This window comes from Hemitrygon akajei, chromosome 13 (assembly GCF_048418815.1).
Source record: "Hemitrygon akajei chromosome 13, sHemAka1.3, whole genome shotgun sequence".
Classification (NCBI taxonomy): Eukaryota; Metazoa; Chordata; class Chondrichthyes; order Myliobatiformes; family Dasyatidae; genus Hemitrygon; species Hemitrygon akajei.
This window is the reverse complement of record NC_133136.1, coordinates 2,030,305-2,050,915: the sequence shown is the minus strand read 5'-3', so window position 1 is coordinate 2,050,915 and position 20,611 is coordinate 2,030,305. Positions and strand designations below refer to the sequence as shown.

The window sequence follows — 20,611 nt, the reverse complement described above, 5'->3', positions numbered from 1 at the left end:
GGTTTTGCGGTACATGGAGACAATGATATAATAAGTCAAAGTCAGCATTGTTTCTGTGAAGGGAAATCTTGCCTACAAATCTCTATCTGAGTTCTTCGAGGAAGTATTGTTACAAAGGGTGGACAAAGGAAAGGTAGTAGATGTCATTTTCTTGGATCTTCAGAAGATGTTTGGTAAGCTGCCTCACATGATGCTGCTTAACACGATGAAATCCTGTGGCACTACAGGACTGGCAGGAGGTAGCAAGTGGGAATAAAGGGGACCTGTTCTGGTTGACTGCCAGTGACTAGTGATGTCCCTCGGGTCAGTATCGGGACCGTTACTTTTCACATTGTTTGTCAATGATTTGGTTAATGGAATTGATGGCTTTGTGGCAAAGTTTGCAGATGATACAAAGATAGGTTGAGGGGTAGGTAGTGCTGAGGAAGCCTGGTGAAAATAAACTATCTCTGATGTCTCCCCTTACCTTTCATCCTCTCATCATTAAAGGATGTCCTCTTGCTTTGGTCATTGACACATTTGTAAACAGACACTGGCTGTCCACTCTATCTATTCCTCTCGTACACCTCTCATCTTGTACAGCTCAATCAAGTCACCTCTCATCCACGTCCAGCAACATCTGTGGAGGGGAACAAACAGCTGACATTTCAAGCAACACACACAAAATGCTGGTGGAACGCAGCAGTCCTCGTAGCTGACATTTCCGGTGGAGACAGTTCAGCAGGCCATATGACATAGAACACTACAGCACAGGACAAGCCCCTTGGCCCACAGTTTTGTTGAATCAATTGAATTCATAATCAAGTTGGCAGCTGAACTAATCCCCTCTGCCTACACAATGTCCATATCCTTCCATTTTCCTCACATCCTTGTGTCTATCTAAATGTGTCTCAAAAGTCCCTAATGTTTCTGCCATTACCACCGCCCCAGGCAGCACATTCCAGGCTCCCATCTCTCTGTGTACAAACAAACAAACTTGTCTCTCTCATCTTTGAAATTATCCCCTTTCACCTTAAATACCCAATGCCATTTGGACAGGAAAAAAAGTGGGCAACAGGCACAATGAAAGGGTAGGGAGATTGGGAGGAGCACAAGCTGACAGGTGAGGGAGAAGGTAATGAGGTGGGAGCTGGTGAATTGGACGTGATTTGAGTAGCTGGGAAGGGTTAGCTAGAAGTGGCAAAGTGTTGGAGAAAGAAGAATCTGATAAGAGATGAAAGTTGACTATGGAAGAAATTGAAGTAGGAGACGAGCCAGAGGGAGGATATTTGACTCTACTTGGCTCAGTAGTCCTGCTGAATTTCCAGACCTGATTGTGGTGTAGTTCTATTTCTGATACAACTCTTATATTCCATTCTCTGGAGGGAATTCACTACTGTCATATATTCTGTTTGTTCCTTATGCTCTATCTCTACTTGTGACCAAGTTCGTGGATGATACGGTGATACCTGGAGAGCCAGGGAGTGTTGAGGAAGCAGGGAGTCTGCAGAAGGACTTAGATTTGGAGGGTGGGCAAAGAAGTTGCAGATGGAATATAGTGTAGAGAAGTGTATGGTCATGGTAGAAGGAATAAAAGCATAGACTATTTTGTAAGTAGGGAGGAGATTCAGAAATTAGTCGTGCAAAGGGACTTGGGAGTCCCTAAAGGATAGTTGAGTTTGTGATGAGGAAGGCAAATGTGATGTTAGCATTCATTTTAAGAGAACTAGAATATAAAAGAAGGATGTAATGCTGAGGCTTTACAAGGCACTGGTCAGACCTCACGGAGGATTGTGAGCAGCTTTTGGTTCCTTAATGAAGAAAGGATGTGCTGACATTGGAGAAAGTCCAGAGGAAGTTCATGAGAATAATCCCAGGAATGAAAGGGTTAACATGTGGCAAATCTGTTTATTTTCTGATCCTTTGGGTACTTCAGGAATTAAGAATCAACAGCGATCATAATTCTTACGTTTGGTTATTTTAGAACTCAAACACACAAATGCTAAATAAAGAGATGAACTTACAGGACTGCTTTGAATTGGTGGACTGGACCGTATTCAGGGATTCATCTTCAAACCTGGATGAGTATGCTGCAGATGTTACCAAATTCATTAAAACCTGTGTGGATGAGTGTGTACCCACAAAGACTTACTGTACATTCCCAAACCAGAAGCTGTGGATGAACCAGGAGGTACGCTGTCTGCTGAAGGCTAGATCTGTGGCATTCAAGTCTGGCGACCCAGACTTATACCAGCAAACCAGGTATGATTTGCAGAGGGCTATTTCAAAGGCGAAGAGACAATTTTGAATGAGGTTGGAGGCAACATCGGATGCACAGCAACTCTGGCAGGGTCTGCAAGACATTACTTTCAACAAAGCGAAACCCAATAGCAAGAATGGCAGTGATGCTTCATTACCAGATGAATTCAACGCCTTCTGTCCACGCTTTGAAAGGGAGAACACAACTACAGCTGTGAAGATCCCTGCTGCACCTGATGACCCTGGGATCGCTGTCTCGGAGGCTGATGTTAGGCTGTCTTTAAAGAGAACGAACCCTCTCAAGGTGGAAGGTCCCGACGGAGTACCTGGTAAAACTTGTGCCAACCAACTGGCAGGACTATTCAAGGACATTTTCAACTTCTCACTGCTACGGGTGGAAGTTCCCATTTGCTTCAAAAAGGAAACAATATTACCAGAGCCTAAGAAGAATAATGGGGGCTGCCTTAATGACTATTGCCCGGTAGCACTCACATCGAAGGTGATGAAATGCTCTGAGAGCTTGGTTATGACTAGACTGAACTCCTGCCTCATGCAAGGACCTGGACCCACTGCAAGTTGCCTATCATCACAATAGGTCAACGGCAGACACAATCTCAGTGGCTCTTCAGACGGCTTTAGACGAGCTGGACAACACAGACACCTATGTCAGGATGCTGTTCATTGACAAAAGCTCAGCATTTAACACTATCGTTTCCACAATCTTGACTGGTAATTTACAGAACCTGGGCCTCTGTACCTCCCTCCACAATTGGATCCTCAGCTTCTTAACCGGAAGACCACAATCTGAGGATTGGTGATAACATATCCTCCTCGCTGACAATCACCACTGGCACACCTCAGGGGTCTGTGCTTAGCCCACTGCTCTACTCTCTGTATACACATGACTGTGTGGCTAGGCATAGCTCAAATACAATCTACAAATTTGCTGACAATACAAACATTGTTGGTAGAATCTCAGGTGGTGACGAAAGGGCGTACAGGAGTAAGATATACCAACTAGTGGAGTGGTGCCGCAGCAACAAACTGGCACTCAACGTCAGTAAGATGAAAGAGCTGATTGTGGACTTCAGGAAGGGTAAGACTAAGGAACACATACCAATCCTCTTAGAGGGATCAGAAGTGGAGAGAGTGAGCAGTTCCAAATTCCTGGGTGTTGAGATCTCTGAGGATCTAACCTGGTCCCAACATATCGATGCAGTTATAAAGAAGGCAAGACAGCATCTATACTTCATTAGGAGTTTGAAGAGATTTGGTATGTCAGTAAATACACTCAAAAACTTCTATAGATGTACCGTGGAGAGCATTCTGACGGCTCCTCTCTGGTACAGGGGGAGGGGTTGGCTACTGCACAGGACTGAAAGAAGCTGCAGAAGGTTGTAAATTTAGTCAGTGACGAGGAGGTCCATGTGCAGGATTCCCTAAAGCGCTGTGTGAGTCTGTGAGGAGGAGGTCCATGTGCAGGATTCCCTAAAGCGCTGTGTGAGTCTGTGACGAGGAGGTCCATGTGCAGGATCCCTAATGCACTGTGTGAGTCTGTGATGAGGAGGTCCATGTGCAGGATTCCCTAAAGCGCTGTGTGAGTCTGTGAGGAGGAGGTCCATGTGCAGGATTCCCTAAAGCGCTGTGTGAGTCTGTGAGGAGGAGGTCCATGTGCAGGATTCCCTAAAGCGCTGTGTGAGTTTGTGACGAGGAGGTCCATGTGCAGGATTCCCTAAAGCGCTGTGTGAGTCTGTGACGAGGAGGTCCATGTGCAGGATTCCCTAAAGCGCTGTGTGAGTCTGTGAGGAGGAGGTCCATGTGCAGGATTCCCTAAAGCGCTGTGTGAGTCTGTGACGAGGAGGTCCATGTGCAGGATTCCCTAAAGCGCTGTGTGAGTCTGTGAGGAGGAGGTCCATGTGCAGGATTCCCTAAAGCGCTGTGTGAGTCTGTGAGGAGGAGGTCCATGTGCAGGATCCCTAAAGCGCTGTGTGAGTCTGTGACGAGGAGGTCCATGTGCAGGATCCCTAAAGCGCTGTGTGAGTCTGTGAGGAGGAGGTCCATGTGCAGGATTCCCCAAAGCGCTGTGTGAGTCTGTGAGGAGGAGGTCCATGTGCAGGATTCCCTAATGCGCTGTGTGAGTCTGTGAGGAGGAGGTCCATGTGCAGGATTCCCTAAAGCGCTGTGTGAGTCTGTGAGGAGGAGGTCCATGTGCAGGATTCCCTAAAGCGCTGTGTGAGTCTGTGACGAGGAGGTCCATGTGCAGGATTCCCTAAAGCGCTGTGTGAGTCTGTGACGAGGAGGTCCATGTGCAGGATTCCCTAAAGCGCTGTGTGAGTCTGTGAGGAGGAGGTCCATGTGCAGGATTCCCTAAAGCGCTGTGTGAGTCTGTGAGGAGGAGGTCCATGTGCAGGATTCCCTAATGCGCTGTGTGAGTCTGTGAGGAGGAGGTCCATGTGCAGGATTCCCTAAAGCGCTGTGTGAGTCTGTGACGAGGAGGTCCATGTGCAGGATTCCTAATGCGCTGTGTGAGTCTGTGACGAGGAGGTTCATGTGCAGGATTCCCTAAAGCGCTGTGTGAGTCTGTGACGAGGAGGTCCATGTGCAGGATCCCTAAAGCGCTGTGTGAGTCTGTGACGAGGAGGTCCATGTGCAGGATTCCCTAAAGCGCTGTGTGAGTCTGTGACGAGGAGGTCCATGTGCAGGATCCCTAATGCACTGTGTGAGTCTGTGACGAGGAGGTCCATGTGCAGGATTCCCTAAAGCGCTGTGTGAGTCTGTGACGAGGAGGTCCATGTGCAGGATCCCTAATGCACTGTGTGAGTCTGTGACGAGGAGGTCCATGTGCAGGATTCCCTAAAGCGCTGTGTGAGTCTGTGACGAGGAGGTCCATGTGCAGGATCCCTAATGCACTGTGTGAGTCAGTGACGAGGAGGTCCATGTGCAGGATCCCTAAAGCGCTGTGTGAGTCTGTGACGAGGAGGTCCATGTGCAGGATTCCCTAAAGCGCTGCGTGAGTCTGTGACGAGGAGGTCCATGTGCAGGATTCCTAAAGCGCTGTGTGAGTCTGTGACGAGGAGGTCCATGTGCAGGATTCCTAAAGCGCTGTGTGAGTCTGTGAGGAGGAGGTCCATGTGCAGGATTCCTAAAGCGCTGTGTGAGTCTGTGACGAGGAGGTCCATGTGCAGGATTCCCTAAAGCACTGTGTGAGTCTGTGAGGAGGAGGTCCATGTGCAGGATTCCCTAAAGCGCTGTGAGAGTCTGTGAGGAGGAAGGCAAATGCAATGTTAGCTTCATTTTAAGACAAAAATATAAAAGCAAGGACAAATAGATACTTTGTTGATCCCAACGAAAATAACAGTGTCACAGTAGCATTACAAGTGCTCAGATATAAATATTAGAAGAGAAGTAGAAAGAATTTTAAAAAAAAGTTACCACAAACAGTCTAACAGGAGGGAGTTATCACTTCCCAGCTATAGGTTAATTCATTATAGAGCCTAATGGCCGAGGGTAAGAATGGGCTCATACAGCTCTCTTTCGTGCAGCACAGTTGTCTTTGTCTATCAGTAAAAGTGCTCCTCTGTTCAGCCAAGGTGGCATGCAAACATGTCTCCTCATCTCTTATCCTCAACAATAACCGAAACATAAATGGAAAACAAGCAGCTCACACAGAACAGCACAAAATGAAATATATACAGCAGAGCAGTAACATAATATGAACCAGGGCATTACATAAGGCAGAGGTTGATAGATTCTTGATTGATCAGGGCATGAAGGGATACAAGGAGAAGGCAGGAGACTGGGGCTGAGTGGAAAATTGGATCCGCCATGATGAAATGATGGAGCAAACTCAGTGGGCCAAATGGCCTAATTGTGCTCGTGTATCTTATGGTCTAATGGTTTTCTGAAAACCTATCAAATATTGAAAGGTCTGGATAGAGTGGATGTGAAGAGAATGTTTCCTATAGTGGGGGAGTCTAGGACCAGAGGACACAGATAGAGTGGATGTGGAGAGGATGTTTCCTATAGTGGGGGAGTCTAGGACCAGAGGACACAGATAGAGTGGATGTGAAGAGAATGTTTCCTATAGTGGGGGAGTCTAGGACCAGAGGACACAGATAGAGTGGATGTGGAGAGGATGTTTCCTATAGTGGGGGAGTCTAGGACCAGAGGACACAGATAGAGTGGATGTGGAGAGGATGTTTCCTATAGTGGGGGAGTCTAGGACCAGAGGACACAGATAGAGTGGATGTGAAGAGAATGTTTCCTATAGTGGGGGAGTCTAGGACCAGAGGACACAGATAGAGTGGATGTGAAGAGAATGTTTCCTATAGTGGGGGAGTCTAGGACCATAGGACACAGATAGAGTGGATGTGAAGAGAATGTTTCCTATAGTGGGGGAGTCTAAGACCAGAGGACACAGATAGAGTGGATGTGGAGAGGATGTTTCCTATGGTGGGCGAGTCTAGGACCAGAGGACACAGATAGAGTGGATGTGAAGAGAATGTTTCCTATAGTGGGGGAGTCTAGGACCAGAGGACACAGATAGAGTGGATGTGGAGAGGATGTTTCCTATAGTGGGGGAGTCCAGGACCAGAGGACACAGATAGAGTGGATGTGAAGAGAATGTTTCCTATAGTGGGGGAGCCTAGGACCAGAGGACACAGATAGAGTGGATGTGAAGAGAATGTTTCCTATAGTGGGGGAGTCTAGGACCAGAGGACACAGATAGAGTGGATGTGAAGAGAATGTTTCCTATAGTGGGGGAGTCTAGGACCAGAGGACACAGATAGAGTGGATGTGAAGAGGATGTTTCCTATAGTGGGGGAGTCTAGGACCAGAGGACGCAGATAGAGTGGATGTGAAGAGAATGTTTCCTATAGTGGGGGAGTCTAGGACCATAGGACACAGATAGAGAGGATGTGGAGGGGATGTTTCCTATAGTGGGGGAGTCTAGGACCAGAGGACACAGATAGAGTGGATGTGGAGAGGATGTTTCCTATAGTGGGGGAGTCTAGGACCAGAGGACACAGATAGAGTGGATGTGAAGAGGATGTTTCCTATAGTGGGGGAGTCTAGGACCAGAGGACGCAGATAGAGTGGATGTGAAGAGAATGTTTCCTATAGTGGGGGAGTCTAGGACCAAAGGGCACAGTCTCAGAATTTAAGGACTTTAGACAGAGTGAGGAGGAATTTCTTTTGCCAGTGGGTGCTGAATCTGTGGAATTCATTGCCACAGATTGCCATATGGTCAAGTCATTGGGTATATTTAAAGGTACTTTGATAGATTCTTGATTAGTTAGGCCATTGAAGGCAGGCGAATGGGATAATAAATCAGCCATGATGACATGGTGGAGCAGACTCGATGGGATAAATGGCCTAATCTGCTCCTATGTTGTATGGTCTCATGGTCTATGGCAAAGGTCCTTACCTATACCCTGGGAATGGGGCCAACAACTAATCATATCCCATTTTCATCAGGTTTTCCTGCAAATGAAAGGATCAAAAGGAAAAATGAACAAAAAGCGACTGTGGAAGAGTTCTGTGTCAAAACAATTGGATGGGACAAAAACATTTCAGTTTCACCGTGGATCATCGCACACGTTTAAAATCTATGGGCCAGATATAGGGGAGCTCCAGAGCATCATATTAGAGGTAACCATGTTCAGCTGACATTATTAATTAACTCATTGTCATCTTTGGTGGCATTTTCCACATTGAGTCCTGTGGTCACAAGAAGACAATTTACCATCTCATACCTATCTGGGCTCCATGATCTTGCCAGAGAATCTTTTTGGTTTCTTATTCCCCAATTTTACTTTCCATCGAATGAATTTGTGTATGTCAGCAAGAGGATGTATTGCTCACAGCAACAGGAGGCCCCTCTGTTTGTCAGAGTCAGGCATGGATTTCCAAAGCTGGTACACAAGCCAGGGTGGTACGATATGGAGAGCAAGCTGTTGCCCATGTAGCAGATTCCCCCTCTCCACATAGCTGATGAATCCAAAGGAACCGCAGAGACCAATACAGATTGGCACCAGCTGCATTGCGGGAGTTGCCAGTCAGTGTTGAATCTGAGTTCTGCCTTAGGAACTCCAGCTCTGGAATGTTCCTCAGGGTTCACTCCCAAAGTCTTCCCTATGAGTGGGGGTAGCCGTAAGGCCACAGAGGTTTGGGATCAGAGTTTTCCTTCTCCTAGATGAGCTGACAACCACAGGTGATGAGCCCCGTCTGCCCAAAATGACTGGTTTTAAGGCATGTTTGCCCCTTCTGTCAGAAGAAATGGTTCTCCTGGGTTTAGTAGCTAAGCCACGCGTGAAGGCCAAGAGCCAGACTTGGTTTTCAGAGTCTATTTGAGACTCATGCCTTTGGGATCACTTAATAGGTTGTAGGAGCTTGTTCCTTCCAGCCCAGCTATGACAAACTTAGGGACTCCAGCAACAACACTCTGTATAAAATTTGTTCTCTCATATGCTTTTGATAATTTAATTCAGAATCCTCTTTTTATCAATCCTTCTGTCTCGGGGAAACAACTTTCTCCACATCAGTTTTATCCAAACCAGTAATGATCTTGTGTGCCTCTTTTAAATTTCATTGTAACTTTCCCAGCCTTAAATAGAACAATTCCATTGTTGAAAAAGAATATTCCTGGTACTTGCTGTAATAGATTGGTTCAAGTTCAAGTTCAGTTTGTTGTCATTCAACCGTGCACATGTATACCATCAAACGAAGCAATGTTCCTGTAGGCCAAGGTGCACAACACAGTAAATATAACTCACACACATAACACATAAAGATATATTAGCACAAACAAGAGAAAGTCTGTAGATGCTGGAAATCCAAGCAACACACACAAAATGCTGGAGGAACTCAGCAGGCCAGGCAGCTTCTATGGAAAAAATACAGTTGACCTTTTGGCCTGTAACATCAACTGTACCCTTTTCCATAGATGCTGCCTGGCCTGCTGAGTTCCTCCAGCATTTTGTGTGACGATATATTACCACTAGTAAATTAACTAATAATAATAATACAAGTTTCAAAAGTAAACAGTATAACGCTACTGATGTTTCATGCGTAATGAGACCTGGATGCTGGCAGGGAGCTCAATAGTCTCACAGCCTTGGGGAAGAAATCGTTTCTTATCCTAACAGTTCTTGTTCTAAGAACTAAGGTACCTCCTGTCTGATGGTAGGGGGTCAAATGGATTGTTGGATGGATGGGAGGGATGACAATACTAAGGGCCCTGTGTATACAGTGCTCCTGATAAATATCTCTGATGGGTGGAAGAGAGACCCCAGTGATCTTCTCAGCAGTCCTTTGTAGGGACTTGTGGTCAGATCTCTTGTGATTCCCACACTAGGCGGTGATGCTGCTGGTCAGGACACTCCTGATGATGCTCCTGTAAGATTGATTAGAATGGGTGTGGGGTGGAGGAAGCTTCACTTGCCTCAGCCTCCTGAGGAAGTGGAGAAACTTCAGTGTTCAAAGGTACAGTATATCCCTGGTACTCTCTGTAATACATCTCTGACAAATTCCAAAGGCTTGCTATCCTTCTGAAAGTGTGGTGCCCAGAATCAAATGTATTACTCACTCTGAGGACTAATCATTCCTAAGACCGTAGACCATAAAACACAGGAGCAGAATTAGGCCAACGAGTCTGCTGTGTCACTCTATTAATGTCCCATTGTAACATACAAAATATATGTAATATTTCAAGATTCTGGATTGTTTTAATGTCATTCCCAGTACACTAGTGTGATGGAGAATGAAATCCAGAGTTACTCTGGATCCAATACAGCACAAAAACAAAACATAATAAGATAATGAACACAATAATAATATGAAGCCAAAATAAATATAAATACATAGGATAGCTTATACACATTGATTGTATGTCCATAGAGTGACACTAGGCACAGGAGTGTCTGTACATAAGGTGACTGACAGGAAATGATGAAGTAGTGGTGGGTTAGTGGGTGGAGGTGTTGATCAGCCTCACTGCTTGGGGAAGGAACTGTTTTTGAGTCTGGTGGTTCTGGTGTGAATGCTACGTAGATGTTTTTAAGCATTATATTTAATTTGTAAATGTACATCTGACCAGCATTTTTGCCATCTCTGCCCACTTCCTCAGCACGACGGTCTGGAAAAGCGGCATGCGTGGTACGTTGAAGATGTTTCCATCACAAGTACGATCCGGAAGAAGACATGGAGAATTCCGTGCAGGAGCTGGCTCTCGCTGTTTCACAATGATTGCCAATTGAGTCGCACGTTCTCGCCCCTCACTGGGAGATGCAATGAATACACAGGTCAGTATATGCCAGACTGTCGGTCAGCGCAAGGCAGCACATAGGTCACGCGTCAGTCATGCGTCGGTCAGTGCAAGGCAGCCCATTGGTCAGTGTATGCTAGCCCGTTGGTCAGTGCAAGGCAGCCCATTGGTTAGTGTATGCCAGCCCGTTGGTCAATTTAAGGCAGCCCATTGGTTAGTGTATGCCAGCCCGTTGGTCAATTTAAGGCAGCCCATTGGTCAGTGTATGCCAGCCCGTTGGTCAATTTAATGCAGCCCATTGGTCAGTGTATGCCAGCGCGTCAGTCAGTTTAAGGCAGTCCATTGGTCAGTGTATGCCAGCACGTCGGTCAGTTTAAGGCAGCCCGTTGGTCAGTAGGAGCCATCCAGATTACACCCATGTGGTCACGGGGAGAATGTTCAAGCTGCTTCCATACAGTGTCAGGAATTGTTCCCTGTACCTCGCACTGCGTGCTAACTACTTCGCTGCCTTGTTGCCCCCAAATTGTGCAGTTTGCAGACATTTTCTGTTTTCTCGCTGTCTGAAGATCAGGCCTTTCCAGTTGTGAGAATTTGATGCCCTTGGCACATCCACCTTTCCTATAAGGCTGGCATTGAAGTAGGTGATGCTGAGAACATTCATCTCACTGTGCTTAACCTTTCCCTTCTCGACTTTGTTAGTAAGCTTAACAACTTTGAGTCACTGACTCATAGGAAAGTACAGCATAGAAACAGGCCCTTTGGCCCATCTTGTCTGTGGCTGCCATTGAAACCACCTACTTCCATCGACCTGCACTGGGATCACAGCCCTCCATATCCCTACCATCCACATACCTACTCAATCCCCTCTTAAACATTCAAATCGAGCTCGCATGCACCACTTCTGCTGGCAGCTTATTCCACACTCTCATCACCCTCTGAGTGAGAAAGTTACCCTCATGTTCCACTTAAATCATTCACCTTTCAACCTTAACCCATGACCTATGGTTGTAGTCCCACCCAGCCTCAGTGGAAAAAGCCTGTTATCATATCTATACCCCTCATAATTTTGCATAGTGCTGTCAAATCTCCTCTCAATCTGCTAGAATCTAAAGAATACAGTCCTAACCTGTTCTATATTTCCTTACAATGCCTCAGGCCCTTCTGATAGGGCAACATCCTTGTAAATTGTCTCTGTACTCTTTGAACCTTATTTACGTCTTTCCTGTAGGTAGGTGGCTAAAACTGCACACATATATCTGTATAATATATGTATTTTGTGTGTGTGGGTGTGTAGAAAAATAGAGCAAGATCAGAGCAAAAGTAGTAAGGTAGTGTTCATGAATGCATGCACCGTTCAAAAATGTGATGGCAGATGGGAAGGAGCTGTTCCTAAAACGGTAGTGCTGACACTTCGGATCCCATTCCCCTGCAATTCTAGTTTAAACCAACACCTCCCCCTCACCCACTGGTGCACGTGCGTCTGAAATACGGGTCTAATTTCATGTTTTCTTTAAGCGAAGCATACACATATCACATGGTAGCGTGATGACACATGCAATTCATATATTAATAAATATAATCCATAATGAATTATTTAAATGATCAGGAATGCTTAACCTAACCAACCATGGTTCAAGAAAACCAGGAAGTTCTCTCTCCAGCGCTTGTTGTTTGAGCATGTACAGACTTTTTTTCTTGTCATTATTCCCTAAACAATGCAGTATAACAACTATTTACATAGCACTTACATTGTATTAAGTACCATAAGTAATCTAGAGATGATTTAAAGTATACGGGAGAATGTGCATAGGTTACCGCGGATTGGGAATCAAAAAAAAATGGAAGATCTCTAAGTCGGAACAGGTACATCTGGTATTATTTAGCATCAGTTAGTCAAACGTATGTCTTAGTATATAGTATATATTTTACTTTTCTATGCATATAAAACACTTAAGAAATGTATGTATTTCAATAGTTAAACCACTGCATTGCTCAGTAATAATTGTAGCTTTCATTGGGACAGGGCCTTCACATGCTCCATTATTCTCACTTTATCCTTTCAAATTGTTCCGATCGTTGACCGACTGTAGCGTAATACTTTTCCAATGACAGATGGCGTTTCATCTCTTTCCGATCGCTTTATTATTTCCATTTTATTTTCAATCGTGATCATTTTCTGTCAATGGAACAGAAACACTGCGGGTGGCGGGTCCTGAGCTCCGCTGGGTCCTAAAGTCCACCACACTGAGACAGGTTAAATAAGGTCCGGAGCTCTGCCGGGTCCTAAAGTCCATTGCACTGAGACAGATTAAATAAGGGACTTGAGCATCTGCATTATTTGGTATCAGCGGGGGGTCCCGGAACCAATCCTCCGCAGACAAGGAGGGCTGACTATATAAAATTACTCAAACATCACTTAAATATTAAATACAAAATACTCACCCCTGTTTAGCAGTAAACTCCAAATCAATTGACCATCAGACCATAAGATATAGGAGCAGGATTCGGGCATTTGGCCCATAGAATCTGCTTCACCATTTCATCATGGCCAATCCAATTTCCTCTCAGCTCCAATCTCTCACCTTGTCCCTGTATCCCTTCACGTCCTAACCAGGCAAGGATCTATTAACGTGCCATAAATATACATACAAATTTGGCCTCCACCTGCCTGTGGAAATACATTCCATAGATTCACCACTCTCTGGCTGGAGAAATTTCTCCTCATCTCTGTTCTAAAAGGATGCCCTCTATTTTGAGGGTAGGTTCTCTGGTCTTAGACTCTCCCACCAGAGGAAACATCCTCTCAACATCCATTCTGTCAAGGCCTTTCACCATTAGATAGGTTTCAATGATGTAACTCATCATCCTTCTGAATTCTAGTGAATACAGGTCCAGGGTTATCAAACACTCTTCATATGACAAGCCTTTCAAACCTGGAGTCATTTTCGTGAACCTCCTTTGAACCCTCTCCAGTTTTAGCATATCCTTTCTAAGATAAGGGGCCCAAAACTGCTCACAATACTTCAAGTGAGGCCTCACCAGTGCTTTATAAAGTCTCAACATTACATCCTTGCTTTTATATTCTAGTCCTCTTAAGGTGAATGCTAACATCACATTTGCCTTCCTCACCACAGACTCAACCTGCAAATTAACCTCTAGGGAATCCTGCACAAGGACTCCCAAATTCCTTTGCACCTCAGATTTATGTATTTTCTCTCCATTTAGAAATAGTCAACCCTTTCATTTCTTCTACTGAAGTGCATAACACTTCCTTTCCCGACACTGTATTCCATCTGCCATTTCTTTGCCCAGTTTCCTTATCTGTCTAAGTCCTTCTGTAGCCTCTCTTCTTCCTCAGAACTACCTACCCCTCTACCTGTCTTCATATCATTTACAAACCTCTCAACAAAGTCATCAATTCCATCATCCAAATCATTGACATATAATGTAAAAAGAATCGGTCCCAACACAGACCCCTGTGGAACACCACTAGTCACCAGGAGACAGACAGAAAAGGTTCCCTTTATTCCCACTCTTTGCCTCCTGACAACCAGCCACTGCTTTATCCATGCTAGAACCTTTCCTGTAATATCATGGGCTCATAGCATGTTAAGCAGCCTCATATGTGGCAACTTGTCAAATGCCTTCTGAAAATCCAAGTGCACAACATCAACCGATTCTCCTTTGACTATCCTGTTGATATTGGAAAATTGGTTGATATTTCTTTGTACTAGTTGTTATTTCTTCAAAGAATTCCAAAAGCTTTCTATGACAAGATTTTTCCTTAAGGAAACCATGCTGACTATGGCCTATTTTATCTAGTGCATCCAAGTACCCTGAGACTTCATCCTTAATAATCGACTCCAACATCTTCCCAACCTCTGATGTTAGACTAACTGGCCTATAGTTGCCTTCCTTCTGCTTCTCTCCCTTCTTAAAGAGTGGAGTGACATTTACAATCTTCCAAACTGCCAGAACTATTCCAGAATCCAGTGATTCTTGAAAGATTACTACTAATGCCTCCACAATCTCTTCAGCCACCTCTATCAGAACCCTGGAGTATACACCATCTGGTCCAAGTGACTTACCTACCTTCAGAACTTTCAGTTTTCCAAGAACCTTCTCTCTGGTTATGGTAACTTTACACACTTAAAGGCCCCCTGACACCTGGAACTTCCACCATAATGCTTATGTATTCCACAGTGAAGACTGATACAAAATACTGACTCAGTTCGTCCACTATGTCATTGTCCCCCATTGCTACCCCTCCAGCATCATTTTTCAACAGTCCAATATCCATTCTTGCCTCTCTTTTACACTTAATGTTTCTGAAAAAACTTTTGGTATCCTCTTTAATTTACTGGCTGGCTTACTTTCATATTCCATCTTTACCTTCTTAATGACTTTTTAGTTGTCTTCTGTTAGTTTTTAACAGCTTCATAAATCTCTAACTTCCCATTATTTTTGCTCTATTGTATGCCCTCTCTTTGGCTTTTATGTTGGCTTCGACTTCTCTTGTTAACCATGGTTGTGTAATGTTGCCTTTAGAATGCCCCTTTCTCTTTGGGATGTATATATCCTGTGCCTTCTGAATTGCTTCTAGAAATTCCAGCCGTTGCTGATCTGCCGTCACCCCTGCCAGTGTTCTTTTCCAATCAATTCTGGCCAACGCCTCTCTCATGCCTCTGTAATTCCCTTTACTCCACTGTAATACTGATACATCTGACTTTAGCTTCTCCTCAAATTTCAGGGTGAATTCAATCATATTATGATCACTTTCTCCTTAGAGTTCTCTAATCTATGGGTAAGCCTAGTAATTTCTAAGGTAGGGACATGTTTGGCACAACTTTGTGGGCCGAAGGGCCTGTATTGTGCTGTAGGTTTTCTATGTTTCTAATCGATTCTGGTTCATTGCACAACACCTAAACCAGAATAGCTGATTCCTTGTGGGCTTAACCACGAGCTGCTCTGAAAAGCCATCTTGTAGGCATTCTAGAAATTCCCCCTCCTGTAATTCAGCACAAACCTGATTTTCCAACTCTATCTCCACCATGACTATTGTAACATGGCTCTTTCAGCATGCATTTTCTATTTCCTGTTGTTATTTTGTAGACCACATCCTTACTACTGTTTGGGATTCTCTATACAACTTCCATCAGGGTCTTCTTACTCTTGCAGTTCCTTAGCTCTATCCACTATGATCTAATTCCTTCTGACCCTGTGTCACCTCCTTCCAATGATTTCCAATCATTTTTACCAACAGAGCAACACCACCCCCTCTGCCTTCATGCCTATCCTTCCTTGGATGTGTATCCTTGGACATTAAGCTCCCAGCTGTAATCTTTCAGCCATGATTCATTGATGCCTACAACATCATACCTGCCAATCTGTGACTGTGCTGCAAGTTCATCCACCTAATTCTGTGTACTGTGCACATTCAAATATAACACCTTCTGTCCTGCATCCACGCTTAACAATTTTGTTCGCTTTTACATTGTAACTCATCCTGTTGACTGCAATTTTGCCCTATCAACAGCCTCTCCTCACTACACATCACCTCTGTTTGTAAACCAGCTACCTCATCTTCAGCAATATCATCCGCCTTTCCTACGATACTTCTTGCATTGAAATACACCCAGCTCAGGACACTAGTCACACCATGCTTAAGCATTTGATTCTTAACTTTGTCTGAGGTCTTACCAACATCTGTCTCCACAGCCTCTCCACTAACTGTTCTGGCACTCTGGTTCCCATCCCTGTGCAACTCTTGTTTAAATCCCACCTGCAGCATTAACAAACCTTCCCGCTGGGATATTAGTCCCCTCCATTTTAGGTACAAACTGTCCCTTCTGTATGGGTCCCACCTTTCCTGGAAGAGAGACCAATGATCCAAGCATCTTATGCCCTCCCTCCTACACCAAATCCTTAGCCACGTGTTAAGCTGTATAATCTGCCTAGCTCTGGCCTCACTGGCACGTGGCATGCGTAGCAATCCTGAGATCACAACACTGGAGGTCCTGCCCTATAACTTAGTACCTAAATCCCTGAACTCCTATGCAGAACCTCGTCACTTGTCCTGCCCATGTCATGGGTACCTGCATGGATCACGAATTCTGACTGTTCACCCTCCTACTGAACAATGCTGAGGACTCAATCTGAGATATCCCAGATCCTGGCACCCAGGAGGCAAGATACCATTTGGGAATCTCGTTCTCACTCACTGAACCTCCTGTCTGTTCACCTAACTAACTAATCCCCTGTCATCACAGCATGCCTCATCTCCCTCTTCCCTTCTGAGTCGCAGAGGTAGACTCAGTGCCAGAGACCTGACCACTGTGCCTTTCCCTTGTTCGGTTATTCTCCGAAACAGTATCCAAAGTGATATAGCTGTTGTTGAGGGGGTGGCCACAGGGATATTCTGCACTGGCTGCCTTAACCACTTTCCCCTTCCTGACTGTCACCCAGTTTCCTGTGTCCTGCATCTTGTGTGTAACTACCTCTCTATCAGCCCTTCAGCCTCCTGAATGATCTGGACTCCATCCAGTTCTTGCTCCAGTGACTTAACATGGTTTGTTAGAAGCTGCAGTTGGATGCACTTCTCACAGTTATAGTTGTCAGGGACACTGGATGTCTCCCTGCCTTCCCACATCCCACAAGAGAAGCATTTCACTATCCTGTCTGGCATCTCTAATAACATAGCTGAGCGGATATAAAAAAAGGAAAAATATTGAGCTTTTTGTTTTTTTGCTTTCTGACTATAGCCTCTCTTTGCTGAAGCCTCAAAGAGCTAAAGCCTTTATATCATCACTCCATGTCCACTCAGACGATGGCCCTGCCTTCCTTTAATTTGCTCTTACTAATCAATCCTAAATGCTGATTGGTTACGGGTTAAAGCTCTATTATGCTGCTGCAACCTCCTCCTGTCTTTTTCCCTTGGGTGGTGGACCTAATTGGACCTTCCTCTCCAAACTTCCAATGTCCGGACTGGTCACTGGTCAAAGCTCTAATACAATTTCCAAACTGACAATGCTTAGACAGTTTTTTCAATTCAGCCACATATGCTGAAATGGTCTCCCCTGCCTTTTGATTCCTCTTATGAAATGTAAAGTGTGCTGTAATCAACAATGTCTTTGGTTCTAAGTGTTCCTGCATCACTTTTACAATATGAGCAAAGTTCATTTTTGATGGTTTGGATGGAGCAGTGAAACTTCGAAGCAAACTGTATGCCTTTAACCCAATGGACTCAGCAAAATTAGTGCTTGTTTCCCATTGGCTACTTCATTTGCTTCAAAATACTGTTCCAATAGTTCAATTTACATGAGCCAATTACTCGTCAATCTTTCTGATGTAGACAGCCATCTCTGCTCCTTTTTATGATAATTATCACCCAGCACACATTCTTTATGAACCTGGAATTCCTCTGTTTATGGTTTTTTTTGACTGGACACCTCTGCATGAGCTGGGCTGCACGCTTTAGTCATTGCACTTTTTTTAGTTTAAACCTCTCACTATGATTAGCTGGTTGGGATCTATCTTGGGTTTGTTTTAAAAAATACCTTGTTGCCAATGTTATGTTTTGTAATGTCACAACATTAAACTAGTTCAAAGGAAGACACGGGAGTCAGAAATATGTGTCTAGCTTCGAGTTTACTTTCAGCAAGATGCACACATATCATGTGGTAGTGTGATGACGCATGTAATTCACATATCTATGCATGGAACCTAAAATTATTGAAATGAACAAGAGTGCCTAATCAAACAATACATATACAAGATTATTCAAATATTACTTAAATATTAAATACACAACAGAGCCCAATGACCCTAAAATCTGAAGCCCTCCCTCCTACACCAACTTATTAGATGAATAAAGTTGACTGAATCAACTGTGGACTGAAATTTTACTTTGAACAGCAGAAAAATATGTAAGAATGCTTGTAAACTAAATATGTTTTGTTTTTAATGAAGCAATTTTGGAAGAGTAAAAAATACACCTAAATTGAATGCAAGTAATTTCCTTATACAATGAACATTTGGAGTGCTGTGTATAGTTCTGGTTGCCTGGATTAGAGATTCGATTCATGTTCAGGTTCAGATTCGGGTTCAGATTCAGATTCAGGTTCAGATTCAGGTTCAGATTCAGATTCACGTTCAGGTTCAGATTCACGTTCAGGTTCAGATTCACGTTCAGGTTCAGATTCAGATTCAGGTTCAGGTTCAGATTTAGATTCAGATTCAGGTTCTGGTTCGGGATTGGGTCTGGGTTCGGGTTCAGATTTATGTGTCATATCTACATTGAAATGCACCATTTGTGTTAACAGCCTACACACCGGAGGGTGTGCTGGGGGCAGCCGGCAAGTATTGCCACACGTTCTGGCACCAACATAACACGGCCACAATGTTCAGCAGAACAACACTGAACACAATCAATTAAAAATAGTCTTTCATTACTTGGAATTCGAGAGCTTTGGAAAGCAAATGTGAGCAACCCTTCAACCTTGACAGCTGGAACTGATCCACAGAGATCAAAACACTCTCAAATAATTTCTTAACAAAAATAGATCCACCTCAATCTTTTATTAATATAGAAATGGATACCATGAGACCATCACATGTTTAAGTGGCCAGTTTAGTTAAACTGAGAATGAGACTGTAAAATAATGAGAAATATTTCCAAAAAGATATTGAGTTTGGGAGTTTCTTTTCATCTCACAGATGAGTGGTTTCATCATTTGGCAATTAACTGCACTCAATCCAAGCCCATGCTGTTCATGAGCTTGTGTCAGATGTGAATGTTAGTTGTCTGTGCATCACAGGTGAAACTGAATCCATCATCAACATTCAGCCACTCACATACTTTCCCCAGGTAAGTACTTTAACCCTCATTAAGGCCATAAGACCATAGACAATAAGACATAGGAGCAGAATTAGGTCATTTGGCGGATCCTTTTAACCTCTCCTCAGCCCCACTCCCCATAATCTTTGATGCCGTAACCTTTGGTGTCATGCCAATCAGAAACCTATCTATTTCAGCCTTAAATGCATGCAACAACCTGGCTTCCACAGCTGTATGTGGTACAAATTCCAGAAATTCACCACTCTCTAGCTAAAGAAATGTCTCTGCATCTCTTTCAAATGGATGTCCCTCTGTCCTGGGGCATCTCTTGTCCTAGACTCTCTCACCATGGGTAACATCCTTTCCACATATACTCTGTCTAGGTGTTTCAACATTCGAAAGGTTTCAATGAGATCCCCTCTCATCCTTCTAAATTCCAGCAAGTACAGAACCAGAGCCATCAAACATTCTTTGTATGATAATCCTTACATTCCTGGAATCATCCTTGTGAACTTCTTCTGGACCCTCTCCAATGCCAGCACATCTTTTCTAAGACAAGGAGCCCAAAACTGTTCACAATACTCAAGGTGAGGCCTCACCAGTGCCTTATAAAGCCTCAGCATACTATCCCTGCTCTTGTATTCTAGACCTCTTGAAATGAATGCTAACATGGCATTTACCTTCCTCACCACCGACTCTACCTGCAAGTTAACCTTCAGGGTGTCCTGCACAAGGACACCCAGACTTTTGGTTTTTCTCCCTGTTTATAAAATAGTCCGCACATTTATTTCTACTAGTAAAGTGCATGACCACACATTTTCCAATACTGTATTTCATTTGTCACTTTTCTGCACATTGTCCTAATTTGTCTAAGTCCTTCTGCAGCCTTCCTGTTTTCTCAAACTTACCTGCCCCTCTACTAATCTTCAAACCATCTGCAAACTTGGCAATGAAACCATCTATTCCATCATCTAAATTATTTATATACAGCATAAAAAAGTGGTCCCAACACCAACCCCTGTGGAACACCACTAGTCACTGGCAGCCAACCAGAAAAGGATCTTTTTATTCATACTTGCTGCCTCCTATCAATCAGCAGAGCAATCTAACCATGTTAGTAACTTTCTTGTATTACCATGGGCTCTTAACATGGTAAGCAGCCTCATGTGTGGCACCTTGTCAAAGGCCTTTCGAAAGTCCAAATATACAACATCCACTGCATCCCTTTTATCTATCCTACTTGTAATCATCTCAAAGAATTCCAACAGGTT

The 20,611-nt window shown here is 44.1% G+C and overlaps 1 protein-coding gene across 1 annotated transcript in view; it reads left to right on the top strand.

Annotated features, from left to right (window-relative positions):
- The window catches only part of LOC140737585 (lipoxygenase homology domain-containing protein 1-like), a 394,473-nt gene that overhangs the window by 30,754 nt on the left and 343,108 nt on the right, over nucleotides 1-20,611 (top strand). The window contains exons 6-7 of the mRNA XM_073064021.1: nucleotides 7,717-7,890; nucleotides 10,367-10,541. Coding sequence (XP_072920122.1) covers nucleotides 7,717-7,890; nucleotides 10,367-10,541 — 349 coding nt within the window. The remainder of the gene's footprint in view (nucleotides 1-7,716; nucleotides 7,891-10,366; nucleotides 10,542-20,611) is intronic.